The sequence below is a fragment of the Falco peregrinus genome, chromosome 7, assembly GCF_023634155.1.
Source record: "Falco peregrinus isolate bFalPer1 chromosome 7, bFalPer1.pri, whole genome shotgun sequence".
NCBI classification, from domain to species: Eukaryota; Metazoa; Chordata; class Aves; order Falconiformes; family Falconidae; genus Falco; species Falco peregrinus.
Window position 1 is genome coordinate 9,029,943 of NC_073727.1, and position 26,403 is coordinate 9,056,345.

The 26,403-nt window shown below is 42.6% G+C and overlaps 2 protein-coding genes across 5 annotated transcripts in view; one reads left to right on the top strand and one right to left on the bottom strand.

Moving 5' to 3' along the window:
- The window catches only part of HEATR1 (HEAT repeat containing 1), a 38,616-nt gene extending 27,714 nt beyond the window's left edge, over positions 1 to 10,902 (top strand). For both annotated transcript variants that reach the window (XM_055810263.1, XM_055810264.1), the window contains 15 exons: positions 586 to 712; positions 1,812 to 1,978; positions 2,619 to 2,665; positions 3,491 to 3,614; positions 4,474 to 4,614; positions 4,831 to 5,120; positions 5,877 to 6,027; positions 6,541 to 6,699; positions 7,313 to 7,447; positions 7,705 to 7,809; positions 7,903 to 8,071; positions 8,779 to 8,933; positions 9,313 to 9,471; positions 10,144 to 10,252; positions 10,679 to 10,902. In XM_055810263.1, coding sequence (XP_055666238.1) covers positions 586 to 712; positions 1,812 to 1,978; positions 2,619 to 2,665; positions 3,491 to 3,614; positions 4,474 to 4,614; positions 4,831 to 5,120; positions 5,877 to 6,027; positions 6,541 to 6,699; positions 7,313 to 7,447; positions 7,705 to 7,809; positions 7,903 to 8,071; positions 8,779 to 8,933; positions 9,313 to 9,471; positions 10,144 to 10,252; positions 10,679 to 10,767 — 2,127 coding nt within the window. In that variant the 3' untranslated portion in view covers positions 10,768 to 10,902. The remainder of the gene's footprint in view (positions 1 to 585; positions 713 to 1,811; positions 1,979 to 2,618; positions 2,666 to 3,490; positions 3,615 to 4,473; positions 4,615 to 4,830; positions 5,121 to 5,876; positions 6,028 to 6,540; positions 6,700 to 7,312; positions 7,448 to 7,704; positions 7,810 to 7,902; positions 8,072 to 8,778; positions 8,934 to 9,312; positions 9,472 to 10,143; positions 10,253 to 10,678) is intronic.
- A 917-nt stretch (positions 10,903 to 11,819) lies between these two features.
- On the bottom strand, positions 11,820 to 25,066 carry LGALS8 (galectin 8). Of its 3 annotated transcripts, XM_055810271.1 has the most exons (11): positions 24,965 to 25,048; positions 24,552 to 24,704; positions 22,856 to 22,995; positions 20,898 to 20,986; positions 19,440 to 19,650; positions 18,706 to 18,822; positions 16,934 to 16,990; positions 16,828 to 16,854; positions 15,454 to 15,542; positions 13,462 to 13,627; positions 11,820 to 13,026 (listed from the first exon to the last, which is right to left on the bottom strand). In XM_055810271.1, the coding sequence occupies exons 3-11, from the start codon at positions 22,895 to 22,897 to the stop codon at positions 12,877 to 12,879; spliced, it is 948 nt and encodes a 315-aa protein (XP_055666246.1). In that variant the 5' UTR covers positions 22,898 to 22,995; positions 24,552 to 24,704; positions 24,965 to 25,048; the 3' UTR covers positions 11,820 to 12,876. The 3 variants fall into 3 exon arrangements, with proteins under 3 accessions (XP_055666246.1, XP_055666245.1, XP_027644924.2); XM_055810270.1 differs by lacking the exon at positions 24,552 to 24,704 and having other exon boundaries at positions 24,965 to 25,066; XM_027789123.2 differs by lacking the exons at positions 16,934 to 16,990; positions 24,552 to 24,704; positions 24,965 to 25,048.
- Between the last annotated feature and the right edge of the window lie 1,337 nt (positions 25,067 to 26,403).

The following is a 26,403-nucleotide window of genomic DNA, read 5'->3' on the forward strand; positions in this document are numbered from 1 at the left end:
ATGGTGATGTTGACGATGATTTGTGTTGCAGATACAATATTGTTTTGTCCTGGAGCCTGAATAATAAATCAGATCATATGGTACAGCAATCCTTGACCTGGAAAGCTGTTAATCTAATTATGAAGTGCTTCAGTATTTTTAAAGTTGGGATTTTTTTCTTTTTATGTTTGTGAAACATGCTACTGGTCTTCCTGTACAGACCACTGTAAAAACACTATTATATTTTTGTGTTGGCAGGCCCTCAGATTAGGTAAAAGCATAATTTATGGGGAAACCTAAAAGAATTATTAAAGGAATATTGATGAGACTGGATCTTTTCATCAATATCCCTTTAATAATTCTTTTAGTTTTCCCCCAAAAATGTTATAAATTCCCCATTGCTGTAGCAATTTAATTGCTTGCTACACCCTCTGGAACAATGTTCCCTCCAACAGCTTGCTGCTGTTATCCTTGACGTTAATCCTGGAGTATCCAGCTCACCGTGGCATTTGCACAAACTCAGGAGGTTTTGAGTCTTTTTATCATTGTTAGTAGTATTTTTTTTTTTAATCCTTGAATTATTTTTTTGTTCTAAACCATAAACAGGATGCTGTCCTGGAAGCAGACACTGAATTTTGGATTTCTATCTGTTGCGAATTTAATGTACGTTCTCAGTTCCAGAGCATGATGAAAATAATCCAGTACTTGACAGAGCTACCAGAGAACAAAGAAGGTAACCACCAAACAGAGCCAGCAAATGCATGTAAACCTTCCTATTACAGGGGACAAGGAGTAACGGTTTTAAACTAAAAGAGGGTGGATTCAGACTAGATATAAGGAAGAAATTTTTTACCATGAAACACTGGAGCAGGTTGCCCAGAGGAGTGGAAGATGCCCCATCCCTGGAAACATCCAAGGCCAGGCTGGATGGGGCTCTGAGCAACCTGATCTAGTTGAAGATGTCCCTGCTCTTTGCAGGGGGTTGGACTAGATGACCTTCCTTTAAAGGTCCTTTCCAACCCAAACTATTTTATGATTCTAGTAGTCCTCTAGACAGAAGATTAAGTGATAACAGAATTATTCTAATTACTTTTTTTTGTAATAAAATGGCTAAGATATGATTACTTTTTTTAATCCTTTTAATTATAGATTAACTTGAGCCCTTAGAGTCAAACAGTAGTCCTCATTTAGAAGGTACAGTAAATCATTTAGTTGAAATAAAATGTTATTATTCCTAGCAGACAAGATCATAGGGACTACCAGTCATTTTGTTTGGGGGTTTTTTTCAAGGTTTTATTTCTTTCTAGTACAATATAGTGGAGCAATAATTAAACAATATGTTTTAATGCTTTTCTAGTCTGTTATTTCAAAGAGCATTGGGGAAGGTGGGTGAGGGTTGTTTCCTTTAAAGTTATGCTGTGCTCTTTTTGTTGTTTGAATACATTTTCTCAGCCAGGAAGGACCAGTTATTGACACTGAAAGCGGTTTTCCCAAATATGTGACACACTGTATGTGGCCCTGCCTTAAAAGTTTCTCATGTTTGTAGCCAGTATACCACTTTAGCACCAAGAAAAAAGAAGATTCTTCATGTAAAAATGATCAGGTGGAACGGCAGAGAAATGGCACTACTTCTTGAGAGGCTGTTGAAATGAAAAGTTTATCTCCTGTGGTATTTCAGAACATCTTTTTTTAGAACTTTGACATGATTGTGAATACAGCAGAATTGCTATCATTTATAGGCATCTGACTGTAGTTTTACTTCATTTCTGTAATCAGAACTCAAATTACTTTTTCTCTTGGCTGCAAATTTGTTTTGTGAATGTTTTCAACAGATGATCCTGGGCCGAAAAAGTCAAGAACATGCAACACACAGCTAAAAAATCAAGATGGACAGCTCTTTAATGTGGAGTCTCACTCAGACAAACAACTTCGGCATTTCAAATTCTTGTCAGTCTCCTTCATGTCACAACTTTTATCCTCTCAGAGTTTTGTGAAAAAGGTAATAACGGCAGATCGCTTTTAAACATGTTAAGTAATCGTGCCATACTGTAATAGATGAGGTTTAATTTGCTTTTATTATGGCTTTATATTCAAAGGGGATGAAAGAATACACTGTCCAGTCTATCTTGCTGACACCTTTATTAACACAGTTTCAAAACCTCCTGGTGATGTAAATTATTTTTTAATAAGGCTTTTCCAGATAGACTTCCTTTGTGTGATTGATGAATAGGTAGCAAAGTGAATTTCCTGCCCCAGTGGATTCCCACTGGCTTTATGGAGTCTGGGATTTCACTTGCGGTCTGTATAACTCCAAGTTTTGTGTGAGGTTCATACTGTTAACTTTGAGAAGACAAAGTAAATGTTACAAATTTTAGGGTGCAGCTCTAGCTGGAAGTACTTCCCATTTTTTTAACTGAACATCATCCACCAGCGTGAAATGTGTTTGCTACTATGACTGCATTACCTAAGAAGATTCTCAGATTTTCTTCTAGAATGACAGCTGAAGTGCAGATGTGGGGAACTCGTAATTAACCATGTTACTGGACATTTCATTCAGAACACATTTGTATACTGGGATATTAACTTAATGAGGGGATGTGAGTTTCACACAACATTTTCATTCTTCCTTTTTAAATCAGATAGTTGAATGTGAAGAAACAGAAGAGCTGCAGACATTGGAACAGAGGTATGTTTTAAATCTGCTCCACTCCTCCTATTTCTAGCTGTTACTGCAACCTGGGAATATTTTGTAATCGTAGTCCCATCAGAATACTTTTTTCCCCAAGGATACTTTTAATACTATCCTTGGCAACAAGCAGTATTTATTATATGCAAGTTATTTGTGGTTTGGTTTGGGTTTTTTTTAACATGCTGTGGAGTTTTTTATTTCTGAAAGATTGTTCTGCCCAATATCCAGTCTTTTTGTATTTCTGATGGTGCTTATTTACATACTTGGCTGTAACTATTATGCTATTGATAATGGAGTCTCTAAAAGATTTCCAATTTTTTGGCAAAACAGATCACTTCATTCATAGGGGAAAAAATGTTTTTCACAGGTGCCCCTATATTGGTGTAAGAAAATTACAGATCACAGTTGTAGTCTTTGAGCTGTAACAGCCAGTGATGCAAAATGGAGTGTTTCTTTTGCAGAGGTTTAACTTCCGTGTTTGTTCTAAGTGAAAAAGGGTGTAGGATTTATTTTAAATGCTGTGTTCCTTAAATGCTCATTTTTAAATGTCTGTACCTTCCCAGATTGTTCTTGTTTTAAAGTAAAGATCTTCAGAACTACTGTTGTATGTAGATGCTAATTTGGGGGTACTAGGTAGACTTCTTTAATGTGTACATGATTGTCCTTGTTGCTTTTTGTTAATATGTGGATATGACCTGCTAGTGTCTCCATTAAGTGTTTCATTTTCATTTATTCTTGCTGTTTCATGAAATCTTGTGCTTTCCAGTAATAACTTCTTCAGTGTCCTTGTTACTTACTAAAAGATGCTTCCTTTCCATCTAGGCTATTAGAAGAAGTTCTTCGCTATATAAACACTGTGGCATCTTCAGTGGAAGGAAACGTGGACAAGCCAACAGCCAAATTTTGGAGGGTTCTTCTCAACAAGTCCTATGATATGCTGGATAAAGTATGTCTCAGTAGCCCTCTCTTAGCAGTGGGACATTTCTGCTTTTGCTTATTAGTATGATTATAACCTTTGTAGGATTCTTGTTGGATTAGTACTCATCTTTATTGGATGTTCTGTACCCGGTGCATCAATTTTTAAACTCATCTAACAACTTCAGTAACTGCAGCTAACAGCTTAGACAGAACAACCAGAAAAAGAAATCAGGAACACTTATTTCCACTAGTTAGTATTCCACTAGCTGGAAGCAGTCGTGTCACTGTCTGGTGGAGAAGAATGGCTTTTGGCAGCACTTCTCACTGGTAACTCGTAAAATCATTTAACTAATGCTCATGGAACCGTTGTGTATTTCCACATGGAATCTAAATGGAGAAAAAAATCCTTATGCTTTTCTTTCTAACCTTTTTTCTGATCAGAGGGATATTTGTAGAGTTGGACTGGCTGTCTCATTGCATGCTGTGGAGCATACGTCTTTTCACAGCTTGGATTTTTTTTTTTTTTTTTTTTTGCCTGTGAAGCATATTCCAGTTTTCATGATGTATGTGCACAGGGCACCTCCAGAAGTATTTGAGGGTAAGGAGGGATAGCTCACCAGCGTAGACAGAAGGAATTGCTGAGGAAGGCTCGGTGCTAGTGGATAATAGCTGGTTAGCAGCCGGTGAACGTACATTAGTCCTGTAACTTGAACCTGCTTTGTTCTTTTGCTTGCCTCAGATACAGCATGGCTAGGCTGTCTTCTCTTCTTTGATCCTGAAACCCATGTGGGAGGTTGAAGAGAGTTTGCCTGTCTTATTTGGAGGCTACAACGTCACAGTGCATGGAAGAGTGTTTATGGTATTGTTTCCTTTGTGCTTTCTTGTAGGTTAATGCTTTATTGCCGACAGAAACCTTCATCCCTGTAATTAGGGGACTAATGACAAATCAGCTCCCCTCTGTGAGGCGTAAGGCAATGGACCTTTTGAACAATAAGGTGCAGCAGCGCACAAAGTGGCAGAAGAGCCAGGTGAGGCGAAGTGGGTCAATCTGGTTCCTTTAGCAGAAGTTCCCAGAGAGAGGTTGATGTAGAAGTGGTTTGCTAGATGTGAAGATGTCAAGTGTCAGTGCCAGGTCTGGCAGGCAGCTCTTGAGCAGTGAGACGTAGGCTACCTGCCTATACTTAGCTTGCAGGTTCTGAGCTTCTGATTCTATGCCTGATGTGTGTGTTCTCTCGTCCTCTTAGATCCTGCAGCTCCTAGAGCTAGTTCCTGAGCTCATTGCTATTGTGCAGTGTAGAAGAAAGGAGGAAGAGGAGGAGCAAGCCATCAACAGGCAGACTGCTTTGTTCAGCCTCAAGCTGCTCTGCAAAGGTTTTGGCACAGAAAACCCAGTGCCGTTTATACCTGTTCTGAAAGCTGCCATCGATCTGATTTCTTCAGAGAAGGGGGAAAAGAATGTGATGGGAAGTGCTTTGCTCTGTATAGCTGAGGTCACCTGTACGCTGAAAGCCCAAGCAATACCTCAGCTTCCCAGGTACTGTCGGGTTCTCTTTAACAGAACCAGCTGCAGCAGGAAGTAGTTATACTAAAATGCATGACTGAAGCAACGCTGATGAAGGCCCAGTGGCAGTCTGCCCATGTGTGTTTTGTATAGAAAATAATAAAGGTATTCGTGGTGCTTGGAGGTGCTTCCTGGCCATAGAACTAAGCAGCTAATGGGGAAACTGTAAGAGTTTTGTAACCAGTTGAGTTCCTTACGGAATGTGCTATGTGAACAGAGAAGCAGTCTTCATGGCTTTAGAAAAGTCAGAACATATTCTGTATTTTTACTGTAGAACAGATCGCATTTAAAAACATGAGAACGAGTACAGTTGGAAACCCTGCATGTTAAATTATTTTAATCTCCCTACTCAAGGAGAATTCAAGTCTGTTTTCTCTCATTTACAAATGTAAGTTTCTTAGTGTCATTGAATCTTTAAACTAAAGATGGGGCTTTGAGCAATGTGGTTTAGGGAAAGATATCTCTGCCTATTGCAGGGTGGTTGGACTAGATGATCATTAAAGATCCCTTCTGACCCAAACCATTCTATGATTCTGTGATTCTAAACCTAATATCCTTCATTAGCTTCAAAAAAAACGAAATACAGCAGAAGAGCTCAGAATTCAAATACATGTGTAAAAATTCATGTGAAAATTGTCGCTGCAGGCTTAGCAGATGGATTTATGGAATTGGAGATGAGTCTCCAAATGGCCAGTGGTTTCATCTTTACTTATGCTTGGTTATTCACAGGCTGATGCCAGCGCTGTTGAAGACTTTGAAAAACAAGAAGGAGCTAATCTCCAATGAGATTTACCTGCTGAGTGCTGTCACTGCTCTGCTGAAGGTTGCAGAAACATTACCACACTTCCTTAGTCCTTATCTTTTGGATTGCTTGCTGCAGGTGAGCTGTCTGATTCCTACGCGTATGTAAAGGGGGACAGGATCTGGCCAGTTCCTAGAAGAAGCTACAGAGATGGCTTTTTATCTCTCTGAAACTGAAGTAGGAGTGTGTGCCAGCTGTGTGGAAGGTTGTAACATTACTCCTCTACTCACCTTCTTATGCAGACAACTAAGATACAGAGTATAAGAGCGTCTCCTACTCCTCCCTCTGATAGGTTGTAGTTTGCCTTTTTGGAAAGGGAGATGAATCCTGAAGGATCTTACTGTAATTCCATGATCTCATCCAATGTATCTACCAGTTCTAGTCAGGGTAATTCTGAGCCCCTGCCACTGACGTGCATTTTTTCAGTGTTTGTCTTCTGAAGACAGCGAAGCTCTGTACACAGGTGTCTGAATGTAAGGTGCTCCACGTGGTGTGAACAGCAGAATTCCTGTCTGACACTTGCAACAGACACTGACTGTAAGTTCTTGAGCTGTTTTAAGTATGCCAAACTTTTGTTGGATTTCCTGATAGGTTGTCCACTTGGAAAAGATTGTGGCCAAGTTTGGTCCTTCTTCCCAGTTAAGCTTACGCATAACATCACTGAAAACCATCCTAGCTACAAGGCTTGCTCCCCGAATACTCTTGCCTGCAGTTACAAAGTGTTACAGTGAAGTGGCAAATACCCGGAAGGTAAGTATTTTTTTCATTCTTTTCCATTGTAATTGAAAAGAAAGAGAAAAAAGAAGAATAAGCAGCGTAAAATTTGGTTCAACTATCCCGGCTGTGTCCCCTCCCAGCCTGTTGCCCATCACCAGCCTACTCCCTGGGGCAGCAGAGTGAGAAACAAAAAGTCTTAGCACTGTTCAGCAATAGCTAAAACATCGGCGTGTTGTCAGCGTTGGTTTGGTCACAGATTTAAAAGACTGCACCACATGAGCAGCTGTGGAGAAAATGTAACTCCATCACAGCCAAACCTGGCACAGTCTTTTTATTATCTCTGTTTTCTTTTGTACCACAGTGGCGATTCAGTGCGGTTAGACCTGTCAGAAATGCCCCAGTTTAATGTCCTTAGCATGTTAGATGATAAATGCGTGAGAAATTATAAAGGCCTTGATCTATCTGCTAGAATTCTCAGGAATCCTATTAACTTGAGTCCCCTGAAAGTACAGGAAAAAGTTGATTTATCAACAGTATTTTAATGAGTAAATGTGTGCAGTGCAAAAATCCCGTTCCCTTGTTACGTTTCTGGATTACTGTTCAGTATCACTGTTGCCTTTGCATTGCTTTGCATTTGTTTTGGCAGAACTGCCTGCGTCCCCTGATGAACATTTTGAAGGAACACATTGTCACTATGGAGAAGGAGCACCTGATCTCCCATCAGGCTGAGCTGACGGCATTTTTCATGAAAGCCCTGGACTTCCGAACAGAGCATGCTCAGGTGGCTTGTTTAGGGGGATGAACAGCAGCAACTCAACCTCTACACACTGATTCTATCAGTCGTTTTAAAAAAGTATTAGTAGTTCCCGTTACATAATGTGCTCTAAAATTCTGGATATGAAATGCTCTGTTCTGGGATTGTTCTTGGAGTAGAAAACATTATGGTTGGGTATTTAGTCTGAAACAGAGTTAAAATGTGCTTTGAAAGCTCAAATTCTTACATTTCAAACTTGCAATTATGTTTTCTAATTTTTCTAGGATGATTTAGAGGAAGTTGGTAAGACAGAGGCTTACATTATTGATTGTCTAATAAGTATGGTTATGAAACTTTCTGAGGCTTCTTTCAGACCCCTCTTCTTCAAGGTAGGAAGTTTGAATGTAAAGCATCTGCATTAGCATGCTTGCATTTTCCAGTGCACAGACACAGGAAAGCGCTAATCTGCCTTTCACTTTCAGCTCTTTGATTGGTCCAAAACAGAGTCTACCCTAACAGACAGGCTGCTGACCTTCCACCGAATAGCAGATTGCATTGCAGACAAGCTCAAGGGTCTCTTCACCCTGTTTGCTGGTCACTTAGTGAAGCCATTTGCTGAGACACTGAACCAGGTCAACATTTCTAAAACTGGTAAGTTTTCAGTTCCTACATAGAGGGAAGCATTGGCAGGCTAACTAATTGCTGAAACAGGTTAATGGTAATTGCTGAAAGTTTCGTCTTACAGGATTTACTTCACAGCACATAGCTCTCATTTCTCTCTTTCTTCTTTCTCTCATAAATAAGGCATCTTTCTTATTCTGATGGAACCAAAGGACGTTTTTCATCCATGGGCTCTGGGCTGCCAGTACAAAGTTTTGACCACATGAAAATTTTCAGTGTCAGTCCCAGTGAGTTCCATGAGAATGAAATTGTGTGGAAAGAGGGTGACTTGTTTCTGTTTGGGGTTGGCTTTTGTGGTTACTTTTCATTCATTGGCTTCTCATATGATATATTCAGACTCCTCTGCTTTCTTGGCCAAAACAGGTATTACGTTTTTGTCATACCTGAAGAAATTCTCTGTATCCACAGGTATGGCCAAGCACTTCCCCTATGGCCTGTGGCTGTTCTCTTTTATGTCCAGCTGACTGTGAACGTCAGCGCCAGACCTGCCTAGGGCATCAGCTAAAAGCCTGATAACATATTGCATCCACTTTATTGTTCCGAGTGACCAGTACATAATTGCTTTGTAGTACATCTTTTAGCTGTATTCACAAACTAACAATGTTTCTGTCATGTGGGGGTGTCTTCTGTTCTCATTTTTTTGATGATTTTTTTTCTTCTCCTTGATTGATATGTAGATGAAGCTTTCTTTGACTCTGAGAACAGCACAGAAAAGAGCTGTCTACTGTTGCAGTTCACCATCGACTGTCTGCACAAGCTCTTCCTCTTTGACACCCAGAAGTTCCTGAGTAAGGAAAGAGCAGAAACCTTGATGATGCCTCTGGTTGATCAGGTATTGACAAACACACAAAAAACAATTAATAGGTGATTATTTTTTTCCCCCATCCGAAAGATTTTTTTTTTTTTTTTTACCTATCAGGCCTCAGTCCTCTCCCTGAACAAAAAGGGAACAATTCATTGTCTTTGGGCTGGAGACAGTATTAACTGCTTTGCTAAGGCTCTAAATTACTAATTCTTTTTATCCTCTTTCTAAACATCTTCACTCCTTTCCATAAGGTCTGTACATGTTGTTGCACTTGCGCAGAGCAGCGTGCTCCTGCTGATGCTCTTTGACATAACTCTTGAGTACCTGAAAGCTGAAGCTGGAAGAAATGCTTTTGGCTGGGTTTGTCTGAGCCTGCATCTCTTTGACAAGCTTTTTACTTCCACAGCTAGAAAATACGCTTGGAGGAGACGAGAAGTTCCAGGAAAGAGTGACAGCACACCTGATACCCTGCATAGCTCAGTTTTCAGTGGCAATGGCAGATGATTCTCTTTGGAAACCGCTGAACTACCAGATCCTGCTGAAAACGAGGCACACGTCTGCTAAGGTTGGGGGCTGTCAGCATTTGAACTGGTTTTCTTTGTTGTGTTAGAAAATGGGAACAGCACCCCAAAAACCAGAAGTGGATTAGCCAAGTCATTGCTAAAATACTAACCTAAATTAAAATATTGATACTGTACTACTCCCAAGTTGTAAGGGGGATGTATGTACAACGTGGCCTTCTGCTCTTACTGTAAGCAGTCGGTATTCCACGTGGATGTCTTCCATACTGTATGGTCTGGGGTTTTGTAAAGATTTGGTAGCTGTTGGAATAAGAGCTAACCTGGTTGAAGAAAGGGACACTTCCGAGGGGAAACTGGAAGTTCTTTATTTATCAACATTCAGACCTGTTTATTATATAGAGTTTTGTCAAGACTCTCCTACTTGTGAGGTTGTATTTATTCAGGGGGAATACTCGGGTTTTCATTGTACTGAGCTACGTCCTTCTGCTACAGCGGAACAGGGTGTTACTGTAACAGGGAGCTGAAGACCGTTACATGAAGTAACTTCCAATGACATACCTACTTCTTGCAACCTGTTTTTCCTTTGACATTACCTTAACCCAGGTGTTGAGATACAAATCCAGCAGGGAAAGCTAGTTTCCAACTGATACGGAAAGAAGGGATGGGGAGGAGAAAACAGGGAACTGTACTGTAGCGTTTATATTGTTTTGTTTTAGGTCCGATTTGCTGCCCTGCTTGCTTTGGTAGAAGTCGCAAAAAGACTGAAGGAGAACTACCTGGTCCTGCTACCAGAATCTGTTCCGTTCTTAGCTGAGCTCATGGAAGGTAATGTTCTAAAGCAGCATTAGTGAAGGCAGACAACTGGCCTATGCCCAAGAAAGAATAAGGGCCACTTATTTATAAAATTCAGACAGCATGATTCCTGTAATTGCTATAAATCTTATGAATTGGTGTACGGTAGCTTAAACTGTGCAGGATGCAAACTGAAATGGATTGTATCCAACACTATCCTAAAGTACAGTTAAATCATGGTAGTTTCTTCAGTCTTGCAGCCTGTGCCCATCTCCCCAGCTGCATGTTTTAGATTGGTGTTATAGTAGAAATAATACGAGTCAGTGCCAAAATATTTTTGAGTAATTATTTCATACCTGGTGTTTGAAGATAGTTCTAACCTTGACGAATGATGAAGCCATCCTAAGGTAGTTTTGTAATCACGGTTCTACTTAATTCCTGCTTAATTTCTTTTCCTAGATGAGTGTGAAGAAGTGGAACAGCAGTGTCAGAAGACAATTCAACAACTGGAAGTCATTTTGGGAGAACCGCTCCAAAGCTACTTCTAAGTTTTATCCCCTTTGTTTTTAAATTTTGTCTGAGTTATGTTAATGTGACAGTTTGCCTATAACATTTACATGTGTGAGGCTAATTTTTATCAGAGATGAGATCTTAACTTTTTAATAAAATACTGTAAGAAGGTGGCTTTATAATTTCTGGATGGTCTGGGGACTCTTCATACAACTTTTTCTTAACAGTGGAAAACTGCTGTAAGCAACTTCCGGCAGCTGGGCCCAACCAGTGTGACAGCAGGTAAGACCTGCTCAGCTGATGCAGTTACTGCTCCTGTGGAGGGGCTGCCATGTGGCAGTGCAGGCATGGTGCTCACTGCCCCCGTGCGCTGCAGCCCTGAGAATGTGCTTTTCTGACATTTTTAGGGAAGCAAAAAGTAAACCCACTGAGAAGTTAGTTACAAGAAACTAGGATTCATGTGGAGGCTGAAGCTGGTTTTTAGTCTTTAAAGATTGCTACTAATTACCATCTTACTCCCCTGAAGATAAGAATAAATTGCTTGCTCTGTTAATGAATTTACCAAAAAATTCACCACCTATTTTGCACGAGGAGGTGCCAGTTCATTACACTGCGAGTAAGAAAGGCACTCCGACTGTACAGTTTAAAATGCAACTGGTTAGAACTAACACTATAAAGACGATGATCTTGCATCCCATCGTGTGCTGGGAACAGGCTTGGACCTGCCAGGCAGATCCCATCCACAGGGATGTTTACCCCATCGTGGTCATTTGTGCTCTTACAGGCTTTTCTTAAAACAACTATTAATGATGTCTGCTGTCAATCAAAAAGGATCTGCACAGAACTGCTGCTGACCTCTTCAGTCAAGGCAAGAATACACAAGTGGGCTGTTGGCATCAGCCAGCTACATTCATCCTGCAACCCAGGGGGAGGTGCTGGGCTGTGGACCGCTAACGCCTCGATGCAGAAACGGTCCTCCAGTCAGAATCACTGTGCCACCTTGGAGATACTGGTAAGGTAATAAGCAAAACAAGGCAAAATACAGACCTAAAAGGAATCATAGCTACTTAGCCACGCTTGGAGAAAAAAGCAGAGTTCACAAATGTATTTATTTATGCTTTTTTATACATTAAATCTGGTAGTTCATCTTAAACAGTCATTGTTGAAAGTGTTTCACTCTTTTAGCAGCAGTTAAGATAAACAGGAACGTCCCTTAGGCATGTATTGACAGCCAGTAGCAACTTATTTTTTTTTTTAAGTATAAAAATTAAGACTGACATTTGTACAGAAAACTGATTGAATAGGAACAGTCGGTCTCTGATAGATACTACTTCAATACAAGACTGAAAAAGGATTCATTCTCTATTCAACTGACGACTTGCACCCCTGCCTGGAGTACTTGGGTTCCTTTTAGAAAAAATGAAAACCACCACCATCTGCTCGGGTTAGGAGCCATTTCAGAGCAACCAAGCTTCCAAAAGTTCACACTTGTTTCACTTTGGAAAACTGAAAGCTAGGAGTGGTGCTCTATGTTTCATTCAAGCCACTTACAAGCAGGAGGTGACAGCCGTGAGTGTCAGAGAAGGTACTACTGCAGCAGCAGGCTAAGAAGTAAGATCACATTCCTCCTTGCCTTTTGCTGTAACTAATGAGTCAACAGTTTGCTTCATCCATCCTCAGTAAAAAGCTTACAGTTGCTAATATAAACTAAATAGAAGAGTATATTTCATAACTATTTAAAATGAATTACCCAGGGCCCTTTTCAGGCCGATAACCGTATCTTTGGATCCTATTTCAGTCTCCTTTCTACTTCACAATATTGAATGTACGCTATCAAGGAAAGCCGAGTAGTAGTTTAACTTAAACATACTGAGTGCAATTGTTAGACACAGTACAATGCAGCATTTTCATATTGCTAGGTTCAGTAATATGGGAGATTTATCTGAGCAAACGCTTATTTAGGTTGCCAGGATACTGTAAAGTAGAGGAGGGTTGAATCTCGCAGCTACAGGTCTGGTGAGCGCCCAGCTCCGAGAGGCAGACACAAGCCTAGATAGGTAAAAGGCAGGCTCAGCACCTCTTTGTACCTGACAAGGAGGCCCTCTCATTAGAAAAGGTTTAATTCCTTTAGTACTAATTGAAAAGAACTACCAGCTCCTCACATCTAACAACTTCATATCTCCCGCGATTTCCACTTCATTTATCTTTTCAAGTTGTTTAAAACGATGCTTGTACTCCAGCGTGTGAACACCATTAACAGCAACTTTGAACTGGTGGGCATCACAGAAAATGATCAGCTGAAAATCAAGAAGAGCAACAGTTCAGTTTTAAGCTCAGGTAAGACATGAAAAACCACCTGGTGATTAGGCCTAGACTTGGGCAAGCCCTGCTCCTATTACAATGACCATTTCAGGCAAAAGAAACTTTTTCAAACGTGGAACTTCAACAAAAATCATAGAATTACTCAAGTTGGAAAGGACCCATAAAGATCATCAAGTCCAACTCAATTAAAATTTGTTTTGAGCACAATTCTTGCAACTATTTAAAAGCTCATTAAAACCAAGTCAAATCTCTGCTCCCTACGGTCCCACTTAGGATAATATTCTTGAGACACTGAAATGTAGGAATGGCGGTTTTATTTAAATCTGTGTTAGTGACATGACCTTTAAGCACCACTGCTAACGCTTTTGGCAGAACTTCCAGTTCGATGCTATGCTGTAGATAAGTCTTACCTCAAAGTACATCCCTGGACTGAAAGGAAAGGTGGCAACTTCCTTTTCTTCTTCCCCCCAGCTGTCATGAAGATAGGAGTTTCTTACAAAAACTTTATTTTTCATTCGGGGATTCAGATGCAATGCGATGTCCTTCGAGCCACTTGATTTCAGATTTATCACAAAGCTGGAAGATATTTTTTTTAAAGTTTACCAAGGGTTTATAAACACGGTGCAGCAGTCCGTGCTATTTACCGAGGCCTTTGCCAATACCTAGAACTGTCCTGGAGCCAGGGCCGTGGTTCACCTGAAGAACCAAGCAGGCAGTTAGCGCGCGTTTGCGTCCTTCACACAGAAACCTTTGCTGGAGGCAGCAGACGTAGGACGCGACCCTGCTACATCGCTCACAGCTTTCTGTTCACGTCTCGGCGAGGAGGTAGCCAGCCAAGTCAGCCACGTGCTGCTCCTCTGCAGCACCAGGAAGCAGCATTTTCACGGAAACACGGTGCTGCTTGCTCACTGTCTTTTACCTCCGAGAGCTGTGTTTTACCTGAAGACATTATATTCTTTCTGCTAACAAACAGATTAGACTAAGGAAAACTTTGAGGAGTCTCTCTGTGTCTAATATTGGTGGGACACCACACATACAAAATGGTACTTTATAGGCAGCGCAGCTCTGCCCAGGCAGAAGGAACACTCTGCCATCTCAGACGTGTTCACAACACAGGCTTCCCAAAGGGGAGCTGTGGAGAAGAGCGATCGGAGCAAAGCCATCCAAATTCAAATGAACACTTCAACCTGTGGCAAAGACCTCACTGCATTTGAAGAAGAAATATTCCTCCCCCAAATCAGAGCCAGCTGTCAGGTTATTGCTCTCCTTTGAGAAGCCTAGAACTGCTCAGTCCAGATAGGAAACGGAGCAACGGCCTCACTTCCAAGCTGTGGAGTCCTCTTTTTCACTGAGAAAAAGGAGCATCCACAACTGTGAACTGAGTGAAAGACATTAAATAACTTACAACTACAAAAATCTATACGTTTAGAAGTACAAACACAAAAAGCAGACAACACACAATGCTTTAACAACCAAAAGCTTCTTCATGCTTATAAGCAGTACATCCAGCACTTGAGACGTGCTAATAAGCTTTTCAAGCCAAGAAAAGGATATCAAATGCTATTCTCTAAGTATTAATTATCCTGTCGAATTTCAAGTCCATTCAAACCTTGTCGACGAGATTTCTAGACCTTGGGTTCCCACATTAATACAAACTCGGAGTGCTGTTCAGCTGCAGGAGTGCAATGCATACACACGTGCTTCTCATCATTTGCACTAACTGCTTCATTTCTAGGCATGTTTCTGCAGAGCCCAAACCCTTCGAGCAAAGGGCATGCTGAAGCACAAACATTTCCTCCGCTCCATTTTGACTATCTTGCGCTCCCCCCTTCCCCTTTAAATCATGTTGGGCAAATGTCTTCTTTGCAACCTATTGTTCCTAATTTGCTACCAAAATTATAGCTCATACTCCCCTACCGGCTTTCACCACTCAGTTGTCAGGCACTTTCGTGCTTACACAGTCTCCAAGGAGGCCATCCAAGAACGATTCAGAGAAATGTTGTAACATGCAGATTTGTGCACACTAGCAACTCATCTCACTCCTTTTCTATCTACTTCTGCCAGTTCCCTTACTCTTGGATCTCTTTAGAATAAAAGCTGTCTTCGTACAGCATGTGTGCTCACATGCCTTGCACAGCGGAAACCCCGAGCAGACAGTCTCATGAACAACGCAGATTTAGCAGGTAAGACACTCAGGTTTCTACCTTTGCTTTTTACAATGGAGCTGCTCTTTTAAGTCTCTCTCTGAAGCAGGATCCTGCAGGTCCCCAAGAAAACTGCACTGTAGTTTCACATGATTCCAGATGCAAAGTTGCAAGTAAGGATATACTGAGCCAATGGAAAAGCCTACTCATTCGCAAGAGTAGCTGAGTTAAATAGTAGTAAAATGCCGTAACACTTACCTCTTTGGGTTTTTATTCACTTCTCCTTTAATGGCAACTGTGCATCCCGGACGAAGCGCAGTATCAAGTTTCCCAACGTAAGGAACTCCCTGGAAGTACATCACCAGTAAAGATTTTGACTGTGACTTACTTGTTTCAACATACAAGCTGAGCTTTGCCATGACAGGAAGAAATCTGGCCCACAATTGCAAATCTGCACTTCTAGCTGAAGTTATTCCTACCAACGTGTTCTGGCATAGTAATATTATAGTGGAAAAGTTACACAGAGATAAACATATCAAATTGCTGGGGTTTGTCTTTGGAATACCACCTTGATTAATAAAATAAACATTATTTACAACTACTTCTGCCACCACTAATGGTGGAAGGTGCGGGAGAAGGAAAAAAAGAAAACAAAACAAGCACAAAACTCTCTGCAGTAATTCAAACCTGTGACACCCTGACCTCTCCTCTCTGAAAGCTTCAGTTATGCTTTAGAGAGTAAGACTCATGCTAGTGTGAGAAGTAGGGTCATTGAGACTCTGTCCTGCCACCAGTTCATAATGAGAGATACTGCAAGTATTTTATTTGCCTTTTTTTTGTTTTCATTGTGTTAGAAGTTCCGTTCATTTGTTGAAGTCCACCACTTGACAGTGACAATACTGCACATTATGTGGTTTTGAAAAGAAGACTGAAGGCAGCAGGCTGTCAAGCGACAAGGCAACTAAAATCATGGCACTCACAGCGACTTCGCCTTCTCCACAATTTCTACTTGTATATATTCCTGGCTTCCAACCCCTTTCCAGTGTGAGCATGGGACTTACTCCAGTCCAGATACTGTTCACCTGTACAGCCCTTTGCAAAAAGATAAGCACTCTATCTGTGCTACATGCTAGCTGGGTGCAAGTTCCAACCCTAAGGTGTGATGCTCGCAGCAGCCACGTGATGTGCACACAGGGTAAGCATGGATCTGTCAGCAAGAGGAAGACGTAGCCAGACAGGTTCTGAGATACACACGTTAACATAAGGCCACTTGGCATAGACTGCAGAATACTTCTGTTTCGCAGGCGGAGAAAACTAAGCATGCTTGTTCAGAAAATGTTTTTAGTGTCATTTGGTATATCAGGTACCTCCCTTTTTATTTCTCTGTTTATGGCTGTGGATGCTGTGTTTATCTTTCGGGTTTTCTACATGATTTAACAAATAGGCTCACATTTACTAGCAGCAGAAAAGAGGACTACTCTCTACAAAACCTCACTGATGATCAACCCAGAAGATTCTAAGTTTCCTTGTTCTACATGTGTTTCTTCATGAATGACTGAGATGGTTTTATTTCCCCCCCCTTTTTTTTTTTTCACTCTTCACATTTGCCACAAGTCTACACAAGACACTTACGAATTGTGAACCATCTGGCATTTCCCCCTACAAGAGAAAACAAACAACATTAACTAGCTTATCAGGCAACAGGGAGATTCATTCAACCTTTTACAACCATACATACATTTTCTGTGTTTATCTTTGTTACTCCTAGAGATGATGGCTGAGAGCCTTGTAAAGACTGCAGAAAGAGAAATTTAGATGTCACTGCATACATCATAGAACTTTTAACATAAAGTTGGTTTAGAACTGTAAAGGATTTCTTCTGCTTTGAAGAGTGAACTGTTAACGTGGAACTTGAGGGCTATGGTAAAGAAAAGATAGCCAAACCCCTGCAAACCAGGGAGAAGTCCTGAAGCCAAATTAAGATTTCTAAAGACCATCTCATTCAGTTTGAAACTTTATTTAACAGTCATAGCACTGTTAACCCCTTAGAATCTGTACCCACTGAGCTTTCCTCACTGGGGCAGGAATACCAGGCCAGGTCCACGCAAGGGGCCTTGAGATTCTAAGCAGCCTCCTACATCCCTGCCCCTTCCCATGGGAAGGACAGCTGAGCAACACGGCCGTGCAGAGATACAGTTCCAGCCTAGGCCTGGCAGCTTGTTTCTTTCAATACAAGCCTCCATTTTCCTCCTCAGAAGAGTATATTAGAAGCAAAGACAGAAAGGAAACAATCACCTTTCTCCTTCCTTTCTTCCCCAAAAGGATACAGCATGAGCAACCACAGATTAAAGCAACTCTGTTTCATTTTGTGATTGGGACAGAAACCAACCTACAGCACCTGCTTGCCCCCAGGCTCTTCTCCCAGCCGGTCCTCTAGGACCAGGACTGAGACAGCTTTGCAGTAATGTCATTCTGGCAACATGCCCAAGGCCAAGTGACGAGGCCCACAGATGTCTGTACATGGACTTTGCAAATGATCGATGAATAGACGTATCTATCATGTTCAGACTCCTTTTCCATTCTGGCCCAAATCTCCACCTTCTATCAGCACGATTATTAGCCTGCTGACCCGAGTTAGACCTGACATTTTGGCAGCAAGAGATCCAAGCTTTGCCCACAGCGTAATGAGGATGGGGCAGAAGAGACCCAGAATATTACACAGGAGTAGGTAGGCTGCTCTAGTGAGTGGCAGGAAGAAAGGGAAAAGGCATTCACCTTCTGTACCTCCCTGAAATTTATCACCATCTTTTTCTGTTCTACAAGTCTCACACTTCCAGAGCAGAAGGATCTCTGCTTCTGCACGGGGGAAAGTGTTCGACTCCTCCCTGTTAGTTTACTTTCTCTAGCAGAGCTGGCAGCTGAAAGGAAGCACAGCACTGCCTTCACTTTAAATTCACTGCAGTTTGGTCCAAGCCACAAAGTCTTTGGAGAAGGACACTCCTTCTCACCCCCCAGAAATAAACGTACACTCCTCTCATCCCTTCATTCAGCAATTCAGTCATTTTAGCAGGAGAACCAGGGTTACGTACACAGGCAGTTCCAGCTGTGGCTGAACTCGGCATCTGGAAGCCAAGCAACAAGTTACAGCTATGGCTGAACTTGTCACTTAAAAGCACTAAATACTGTGAGTTCATTTTGGTGCTCCTGCAATACCTGAAAAGTCTAATCCACTCCTAGACCCAGTATCAAATCAGTTCTTACACCATCTGCCCTGTTAACTTTGAAAGCTGTAAACTTTGCCACCCTTTTGCCCCTAACCTCAAGGCTAAAACGGGAAGACAGAGATCCTTACATAAGACTCACATGTTGAAATGTGGGGGGAAAAAAAAGTCTTGGTAGCGATGTCAGACTGTGTAGCTGCTTTTCCTTACTTCCTTTTCACCACAAATCCTACTCTGTAGTTTAGCAAGACAGAGAAAAGGAATCAAACAATTTGTCTATATAACTTACATTAGAAACAAAATCTATAGTTTTGATCTGCACTCTGCCATATATTCCAAGAGTATCTATTCTTTCAAGGCTAATTCTGTGGTTGTAGAGCAGCAAGTGCTTCTTGTTTACAGTCACCTAAGGAGACAGAAAACAAAACAGGAAAACTGTATTAAATGTACATCACACCAGCCATGTGTCAGCCATATACATGTAACTCTGTCTACTGGTCTGGTACAGAAGCATGGAACATCCTAGAAATCTCAGAGCAACCAAGTTCAGCTGATCCACAATTCAGTCTTTCTTTCCATCACAGTGTAGGCGAATAAATCTCCTTCACAAAAATTTGCATTTCAAAACCCTTTTGTTTCTACACCTGATCATTTACCAATGTGGTGTTACCAATCTACTAGAATCTCTTATTTCAGTCTAACAGAGCAGGACAAACACACCTCACGCGCTCAGCTTTATCCTAAGGTTAGCCCTGCTCACGTACGAAGGAACTGGGTGGAGTAGCCGCTAGCCACAGCAGGAAGTTACCTGCCTACTCACCCAACTTACGAGGAAGGCAATATCAACTTCAAGGTCTGATTTACTTAGCACCTCTTTAAAAGAAAAACTCCTAAACTTTTCTGCAGTTAGACTATACCTAGGTAACAGAAACCAAGGCTTCCAACTATTTATTGTAAGTATACAAAATACCTCTCTTGTTGGCCTGACAACTGGCTATGGCTGAAGAATCAACCCAGACTCACCTGGAATTTATCCTTTAAAATCATGATGACAATCTCAAACGGCTTCCCTTTTTGAAAGGGCATCTCGTAAGTGATCTCTTCCCAGCCCCATTTTTCGCTCTCCAGTGTGTTGCAAACAATGCAGCCAGACCTTTTGAAGCGGGGGTTGAAATGAAATGCCACATCGGCTCGAGGCTTTACACTGCTGCCACACTGTAAGTCCACCTGGAACCTAATCATAAAAGTAAGACAAACCACATTCAGCTCAGTCTGTCAAGGAGTCACCTCAATTAGCGGAGTCTGCTACATTTGTGTTTTACTGTGGATCCTCAGAACAGGCAGACACAATTAATATTCCTGGAGAAGGAGAAAAAAACTCAAAATGTATTTGCCCACTCCTACACATTTGTGAAAGGTTCTCCCATGATTAATTGCAATGAATTTAAATATTTATGATTTATTTAATGGTCATCATATCACGCAAGCTGCTCATATACTGTGTTACCTTGTAGTATAGTCTGTTTTAGCTTTGTAATTATATTGTTTGTTTCAGTGTAATCACGAAAAGGTTGCTAATCAACCCTGGTTATGTAATTTTATGCCAAGAGGAAAAGAGTAGTTTAAAACTTAAGGTCACTGAGGAGAACATTGTACAGGCAACTAACGAAACAAACTTAAACTCTCCTTGGGCTCTCCATATAAGGGAACTAAATTAAGGTTCAGTGATCGGTCAGCTGTAACTACAGGGTCCACAATTGTTTGAGACCCCTTAGAAGACTCAGAGATACCTGTAAGGAGCATGTGCAATGCTTAATTATCATAGTACCACCTGTTAAATTAATACATATGATTCTTCTGAGAAATGTAATGCATAATGCTAAGTGTGGCCTGTGTAATTGTGTTTGAAACGCGGCATACACCTTAGGCGAAACGATCCCCCGTGCATCCAGCACTGCAGTAAAGAATGCCTGCTTCCCAATGCTACATTGGTGTTAAGAGGCTTTCTTATTCCTGATTTCGGTGACAACTGTGTCCACCACCTACCCCCCTATCACCTTCTGTAGAATAACCAGAAGAACCTTGGGCAAAGTCAGGGAACAGAACCCCCGTACCCAGCACGTGTACCAGTTCACCCCTCCTTAGCCCAGTTTAAGTTCATTCCTTCACACAACACATTCAGCTATCAGTACTGTTAGTCTCAGATAACCTCTTGAGGCAGGTTATATGCTATGACAGGGGGAAAAATGGCCAAAGCAGGCAAACAGAAGAGAGAATCAGTAGGAAGCAAAAAATCACTTCATTCTCCACTTCTCGTCACAAAGTTTTCATTGACTAATTAACACTGTACTCACTCTGACACTATCACAAGGGTTTAGATCAAGCCTTTGTGTGCCACTATAAAGGACCCCTGGAAACATTTTATGCATTACATTGTTGTTTACATGGTGACACTGCAGAAAGTGACACCATAGCCACTACCTGTCTGCATCATCAGGAACAGTCCCATGTATCACAATCAACTCTCCAGGAGTAAGGCCACCAAGTATGGTCCCAACATATGGAATGATCTAGAAGAGGGAGGCGAAAAGAAAAAAAAGAAAAAAAAAAAGATTCAAATAACGATTTGTGATGGAGGCAAAAAAGCCCACAATAATTTTAAAAATACTATTCTAATACTTAAATTATATGGCACACATTAAAAGAAACACAGCTAGCATCTCATTTAAGAGAAACAGTAGAAAAGGACTAAATACCCACCACAATGGGAAGGAAAAACCCAGCATCTTTTCACCTGTGAAAACCAAGCTTCTCAGGTCAAACTAAAACTAAAATTTCCAGCCTCCATGATAACATTTTGTTGCCTCACTTTCTAATAGAGTATAAAAAGGATTAATTTCAAATTGGGTCATTGCCAAGGGCTGACTATTATCAGCCCTTTGGAACCATTCACTGAAACAGTGAAATCTTCATAGCCTGCCCTCTTCCATCCCTACTAGGTTCATCTTGTGGTAGCACACAGGTGATAGAGTCACAGAAGGGCTGAGGTTGGAAGGCACCTCTGCTATCTCTGGCCCAATGCCTTGACCAGAGCAAGGTCAGATAGAGCAGGTTGCTCATGGCCTTGCCTGGAGGCTGTCCTGAGGTCATCAGCACAATCTTTCCCAACTCTGCCTCCACATTCTAATCCCAAGTACTCACTCTTATTCCTACTTTAGGCTCTTGACCCCTAAGCCCTAGTTTACCCCTTTATAGTCTCCAGCCTGGTCTTGCCACCCATCATACTCCTCAGTCCCCTTGCAGCCACCTGATTTTGCTCCACTCTTACTCTCTCCCTCTCACATTATTTATTCTAAACATGTCCTAATCCCTCTCCTCACACCTCCTTCCCCACTAAAATCTCCATGTACCAACTTTCATCCTCCCTTTACTTTTGCAGTTCTGTCCTTCCACCTTCTAGTTCATCTCCACACAGCTTGCTTTCCTTCCTCTCCCAGCTGAGTTCTTGTGAAAAAGATTGAAGCTATTCCCCCATCATCCCTACCTCTATCCTGTTTGCAAGCAGTGAACATACAGGGGGACTGAATAATCAGATTCACTGAGGGCCCAGGTGTGTATCACTGCAAAGCTGCAATAGATAAGGAAGTTGTGCAGATCTCACTACTGTATACACCACGTAGATACTCTACAGAATTTATTATTTTTAAAGAGTTCTAGCACACAATGTTAAAAATATTTTCCTGCAGGCTCAAAGGAACTACCTTTTCAAAGCCACAACAAAAAACACAGCTCCAACCCATCCCTTCAGCTACTGTTCCAGATCATGAGAATATTAAGAGCTCTTCAAAGAAAGTCTCTGGACCCTAAGCTAGGCAAACAACATTCCATCAAATCCACTCTGCAATTGCTGAGAGCTCAAGTCTTCCTTACAAAACAGGATTCATTGTAAGACAAGTTACCAACTATCAAAAAACATTTCAGGTTCAATTGTTCAGACTGAAATTACAAGCACCACAAAAAAAAAAAAAAAAACCCAAAAAAAACACAAACCACAAGGGCTGCCAGGCGCCACCCATGTTTACAGAGAATTAGAAGTGAAAAGGCTGCTTATCATATTTTCACTTTTGATCCAAAACAGTCTGCAAAAATGCCAGACATCTGCAGAAACTGTGTAGGAAAAAGGATTACCCCCAAGGCCAACAGAACTTCCTTCCTGTTCTGGAAGTCCTGTGCATTAAGCATCGGGTTTGCTTCCAGCACAATATCTAAACACCATCAGCTCCTAGTGTCACCTGCGACATTCTCCCTCAAACACCTGAGCGATGCAGAGCGCTCTCAGTAACACCCCTCACCGTGCAAAACAGTACGAGTACTAACTATGGACATAAACAGCAAAGTTCAATTGCCCAAGGGAGTTGTTGATATGACAGGGGAGTTACCGGGTTACTGATTGTCTTCTGTGGTCCATCCAAGGACATCATCTTCCCTCCTCCAGTTTTTAAGTTTGTCGGTTCTGTGTGACCACTGCTGGAGCGTACTTAAAGGACTCACTGGTCAGGCAGCACCAAAGGAGGGATCCCTTCAAAAAAACAAAACTTCTAATTAGAAAAAAACCCAAAGTGAAGTGAAACCCTCCAGGTCGTAACTTTAAAAAACACAAGAAATGATGCAAACATCTGTCGGAGAAATCTGCTGTAGTTTTGAAATACAAAAATTAAAGGCTTGCTTAAAGCAATTAGGTGCCACTCTAACAAGGGACAGTGCACACAGGTACACAATGTCATCAGCAGCTTCCTGAGATTATGTATACTGAGACAGAATCCCACCTAAACATCATCATTGTACAGGGGAACGCTGATAACTCAGCGCCCCTCAGCTGGGTCCTAATAGCTCTCCATTAGCAGCTGACCCCTGCCTGCAGACAGGGCAAAGATACACGGTACAAAAGCATATTTCCACGACAACCAACCAACCATTTCTGCTTCCTTTAACACCCCTTGTGCTATCCCCAGATTTCCCAAAGCTGAGAAGCCTTAGGGGCTGAACTTGCTTTTTCTAGTTTTGCTTTACGTAACGTTAAGAGACACTAAGCAAAGACGCAGCAGGGAAGCAAAGGGTGTTTTAGGTTTCTTCCTCCAACACACACAATCCCTAACTCCACAAATAACTACAGGGGTTTGTAAAACTTGCATTAAATGCACGGCATTAATAAGAAATGAAACAACAGCTTGTGAGTATATCCAGCTACACTATAATTTCTCTAGCAAATCTCCTAACGAAGCGACCAAAATTCAAGGCCCAACTGAAACTACTAAGTAATTATTTCTTGCACATTCTGGAGAAGTAACTTAAGGTAGCCTGCAAACTGTGTGCTAATGATAGGCAGACCCATTCCACAGAGCCCTGGAGTTTTCTGCAGTGATTCAACAGCAGAGCGGCCCATTGCACTACCTGGTTTATCTTGTGGGAGATTTGGGCCAGAAGGGTATTAATTCTCCTACTTAAGACCAGTGTCTAGGACACAATTTGGAGAACATCAGGTGCCTGCACTGCCCGTTTCATCTTCTCATAGGACACCACCATCAACTCACAACAGAAACGTGCAAAGGCAGGCAAATCTCATTGTTTTCATTTTCACTAGGACGAAATCAAGACCAAAGCAACCAATCCTGCCTTTAGCACCAGCAAGTCCAACAGCAGAGCCAAAAAATGAAACCCAGACCTACAAGCCCGCATCCAGCAGCCTGCTAACTGAGCTTCCCTGGGTGTGCCAACAGCAATCTCAATCCTGCTGAAAGAGGATGCGGGAACAGAACTGGCTGTTAAAGTCTTGGCAGACCAGGCAGCACTATGGCAAAGTGATGGGTTGAGGGTATTTTTTGGTTATTAGTTTCTTACTGAGAAGGTCACGGGAACAAGGAAAAGCTGCTGTTCAGGCTCAGATTGACAGCACAGGGGATGGGCACGCAACTGCAAGGCTCCCCAGCAACCTTCTGTCATAACCATTACACCAAACCCTAAGTCTCCAAGATTGTAAGTTAAGGGTTCCTGACTCCGCTTTTAGAACAGGAAAAGCACACAGGCTTTCCCGTTATCACCCACACAGCAAGGAAACTGAAAACTGAAATAACGAACCAGGAAAACAGAAAGGTCAACCGCCAGTTACCACGCTGTCCCCAGAGATGCGGCACGGTCTTTCACGAGGGTAACCTCCGCATCGAGCCGCGATTTTACACCCAGGCAAACAGGACTTGTGCGAAGAGAACAAGCGAGGTACTTTCTGGATACCTGCAAGCAATTAAAACACGAAACACCAGCAGCGTCCCCCCGGCTCTAAACCCAGCACGGCAACACCCCAGAAGGACGCGGGACTAGTGTCACCGAGCGCCCTCGGCCACCTCAGCGCGCCCCGAGGAAGCCCCGGCCCCACCGAGCGGCTCCTCCAGCCGGGCCCGCCTCGGCGCAGCCCCCGACGGGCAGCCGCACGCAGCGAGGGTTATGGCTGCTGTTACCAACAGGACGTTCCCCCTCTCGTCTGCGCAACGTACCGTGGCTAGCAGCGCCCGCAGCCCCGCGGGCTCCCGCCCGCCGCCATGGCCCCGCCGCGCGCCGCCGGCCCCGCTCCGCGCCCGGCCCGGCCCCGCCCAGCCACTTCCGGCCGCCCCCGACGTCAGCGCCTGCCCCCGGCCGGGGCGGCCCGGGGGTCTGCGGCCTCGGGGCCTGCGCTGCTCCTCGGCCTGCTCCTGAGCCGTGCCCAGAGCCGGGGCCGGCCCGGGGGCGCCCCTCGCCCCCTGAGCCGGTCCGGGGGCACCGCTGGGCTCAGCCTGAGCTGTCACAGGCCCCTGACCCCCTGCTCCGGCAAGTGCCCTGTGGGCTCGGACCTACGAGGGCGAAAGTACCAGCTCAGCCGTGAAGTTAACTCAGCACCTCAACGCTACCACAAGCTTCCCCTGCGAACCCACCGCTTCCCCCGTGCTCCGTGTTCCCTCTGTCGGTCCCTTGTTCCAGCCTCACCCCATGTCCTCCAAGCAAGGCACCTGCAACCAGACCGAAACACGGCTTTGGTAGCCAACTGTGTCATGTGTTGCTCCAGGACTGTGGATTCCCTGAAACCTGGAAACCTTACGCTCATCCCCAATCCTACACCTACCACCCGAAGGCTGTGCTGTCACCCTCCTGTTCCCTCACAGGCTTTCTAACCATGGGTTTGACTGTTTCCGTCTAGTAAGCAGATAGCACAATGAGGTCCCGAGTAGTTTTACAGCTCGTGGTGTGTAGCAACAAGCTACTTAGAGAAGCACTGCTTAAAGCTTCCCCTGTCTATATGCTGGATGGGGGAAAGAGGAGCCAGAAATAAAGGTTGCAATAGAAAAGGCCGCCCAAATTAAATTGCCATATCCTATTCAATTACAGGCATTCAGTATTTCTTTGCCTCGCAGGAAGCAGTGTATGTGGCTATCACAAAGTTCGAATGGTGTTCAGCCACTCCCGTCACAAAGATCGTTTCAGTATCTTAGCTAGATAATAGCCCGTCTTCTGTCCTGCAATTAACTAGCACAAAAAAACTCCATACCAAATCGTATCTACTTGCTAGAGTTCTGCTCACAGTTGTAGGGTTGCTGCTTTAAAGGGTACACCAGCTTAACTGTGTCAGATCGGAAGGATTCATTCACAGAAAGGCATAATAACATTTCTTCCGAGGAGAACTACAGAAATGAGCTATGTAGATTAAACAGCACCAAAGCAGGTCACTTGGGGAAAGATACCTTAGAATAGTTTTGAGAGAAGACCGAGAACTATTGTCTGTAGTCGGGTGATAGCAAAAAGCTATTCAGTTGTCCTACAAAATTCCACAGCACTTTTTAAAAAAGAAAATAAAGGTTCTAGAGCCTGAACTACCACTTAGTTTTCCTTTGAAGCTATTGTTCTAGGCATATTTTATTTTTAAAGAGTAGAAAATTTTAATAAAAGTAGACTGACAGAAGTA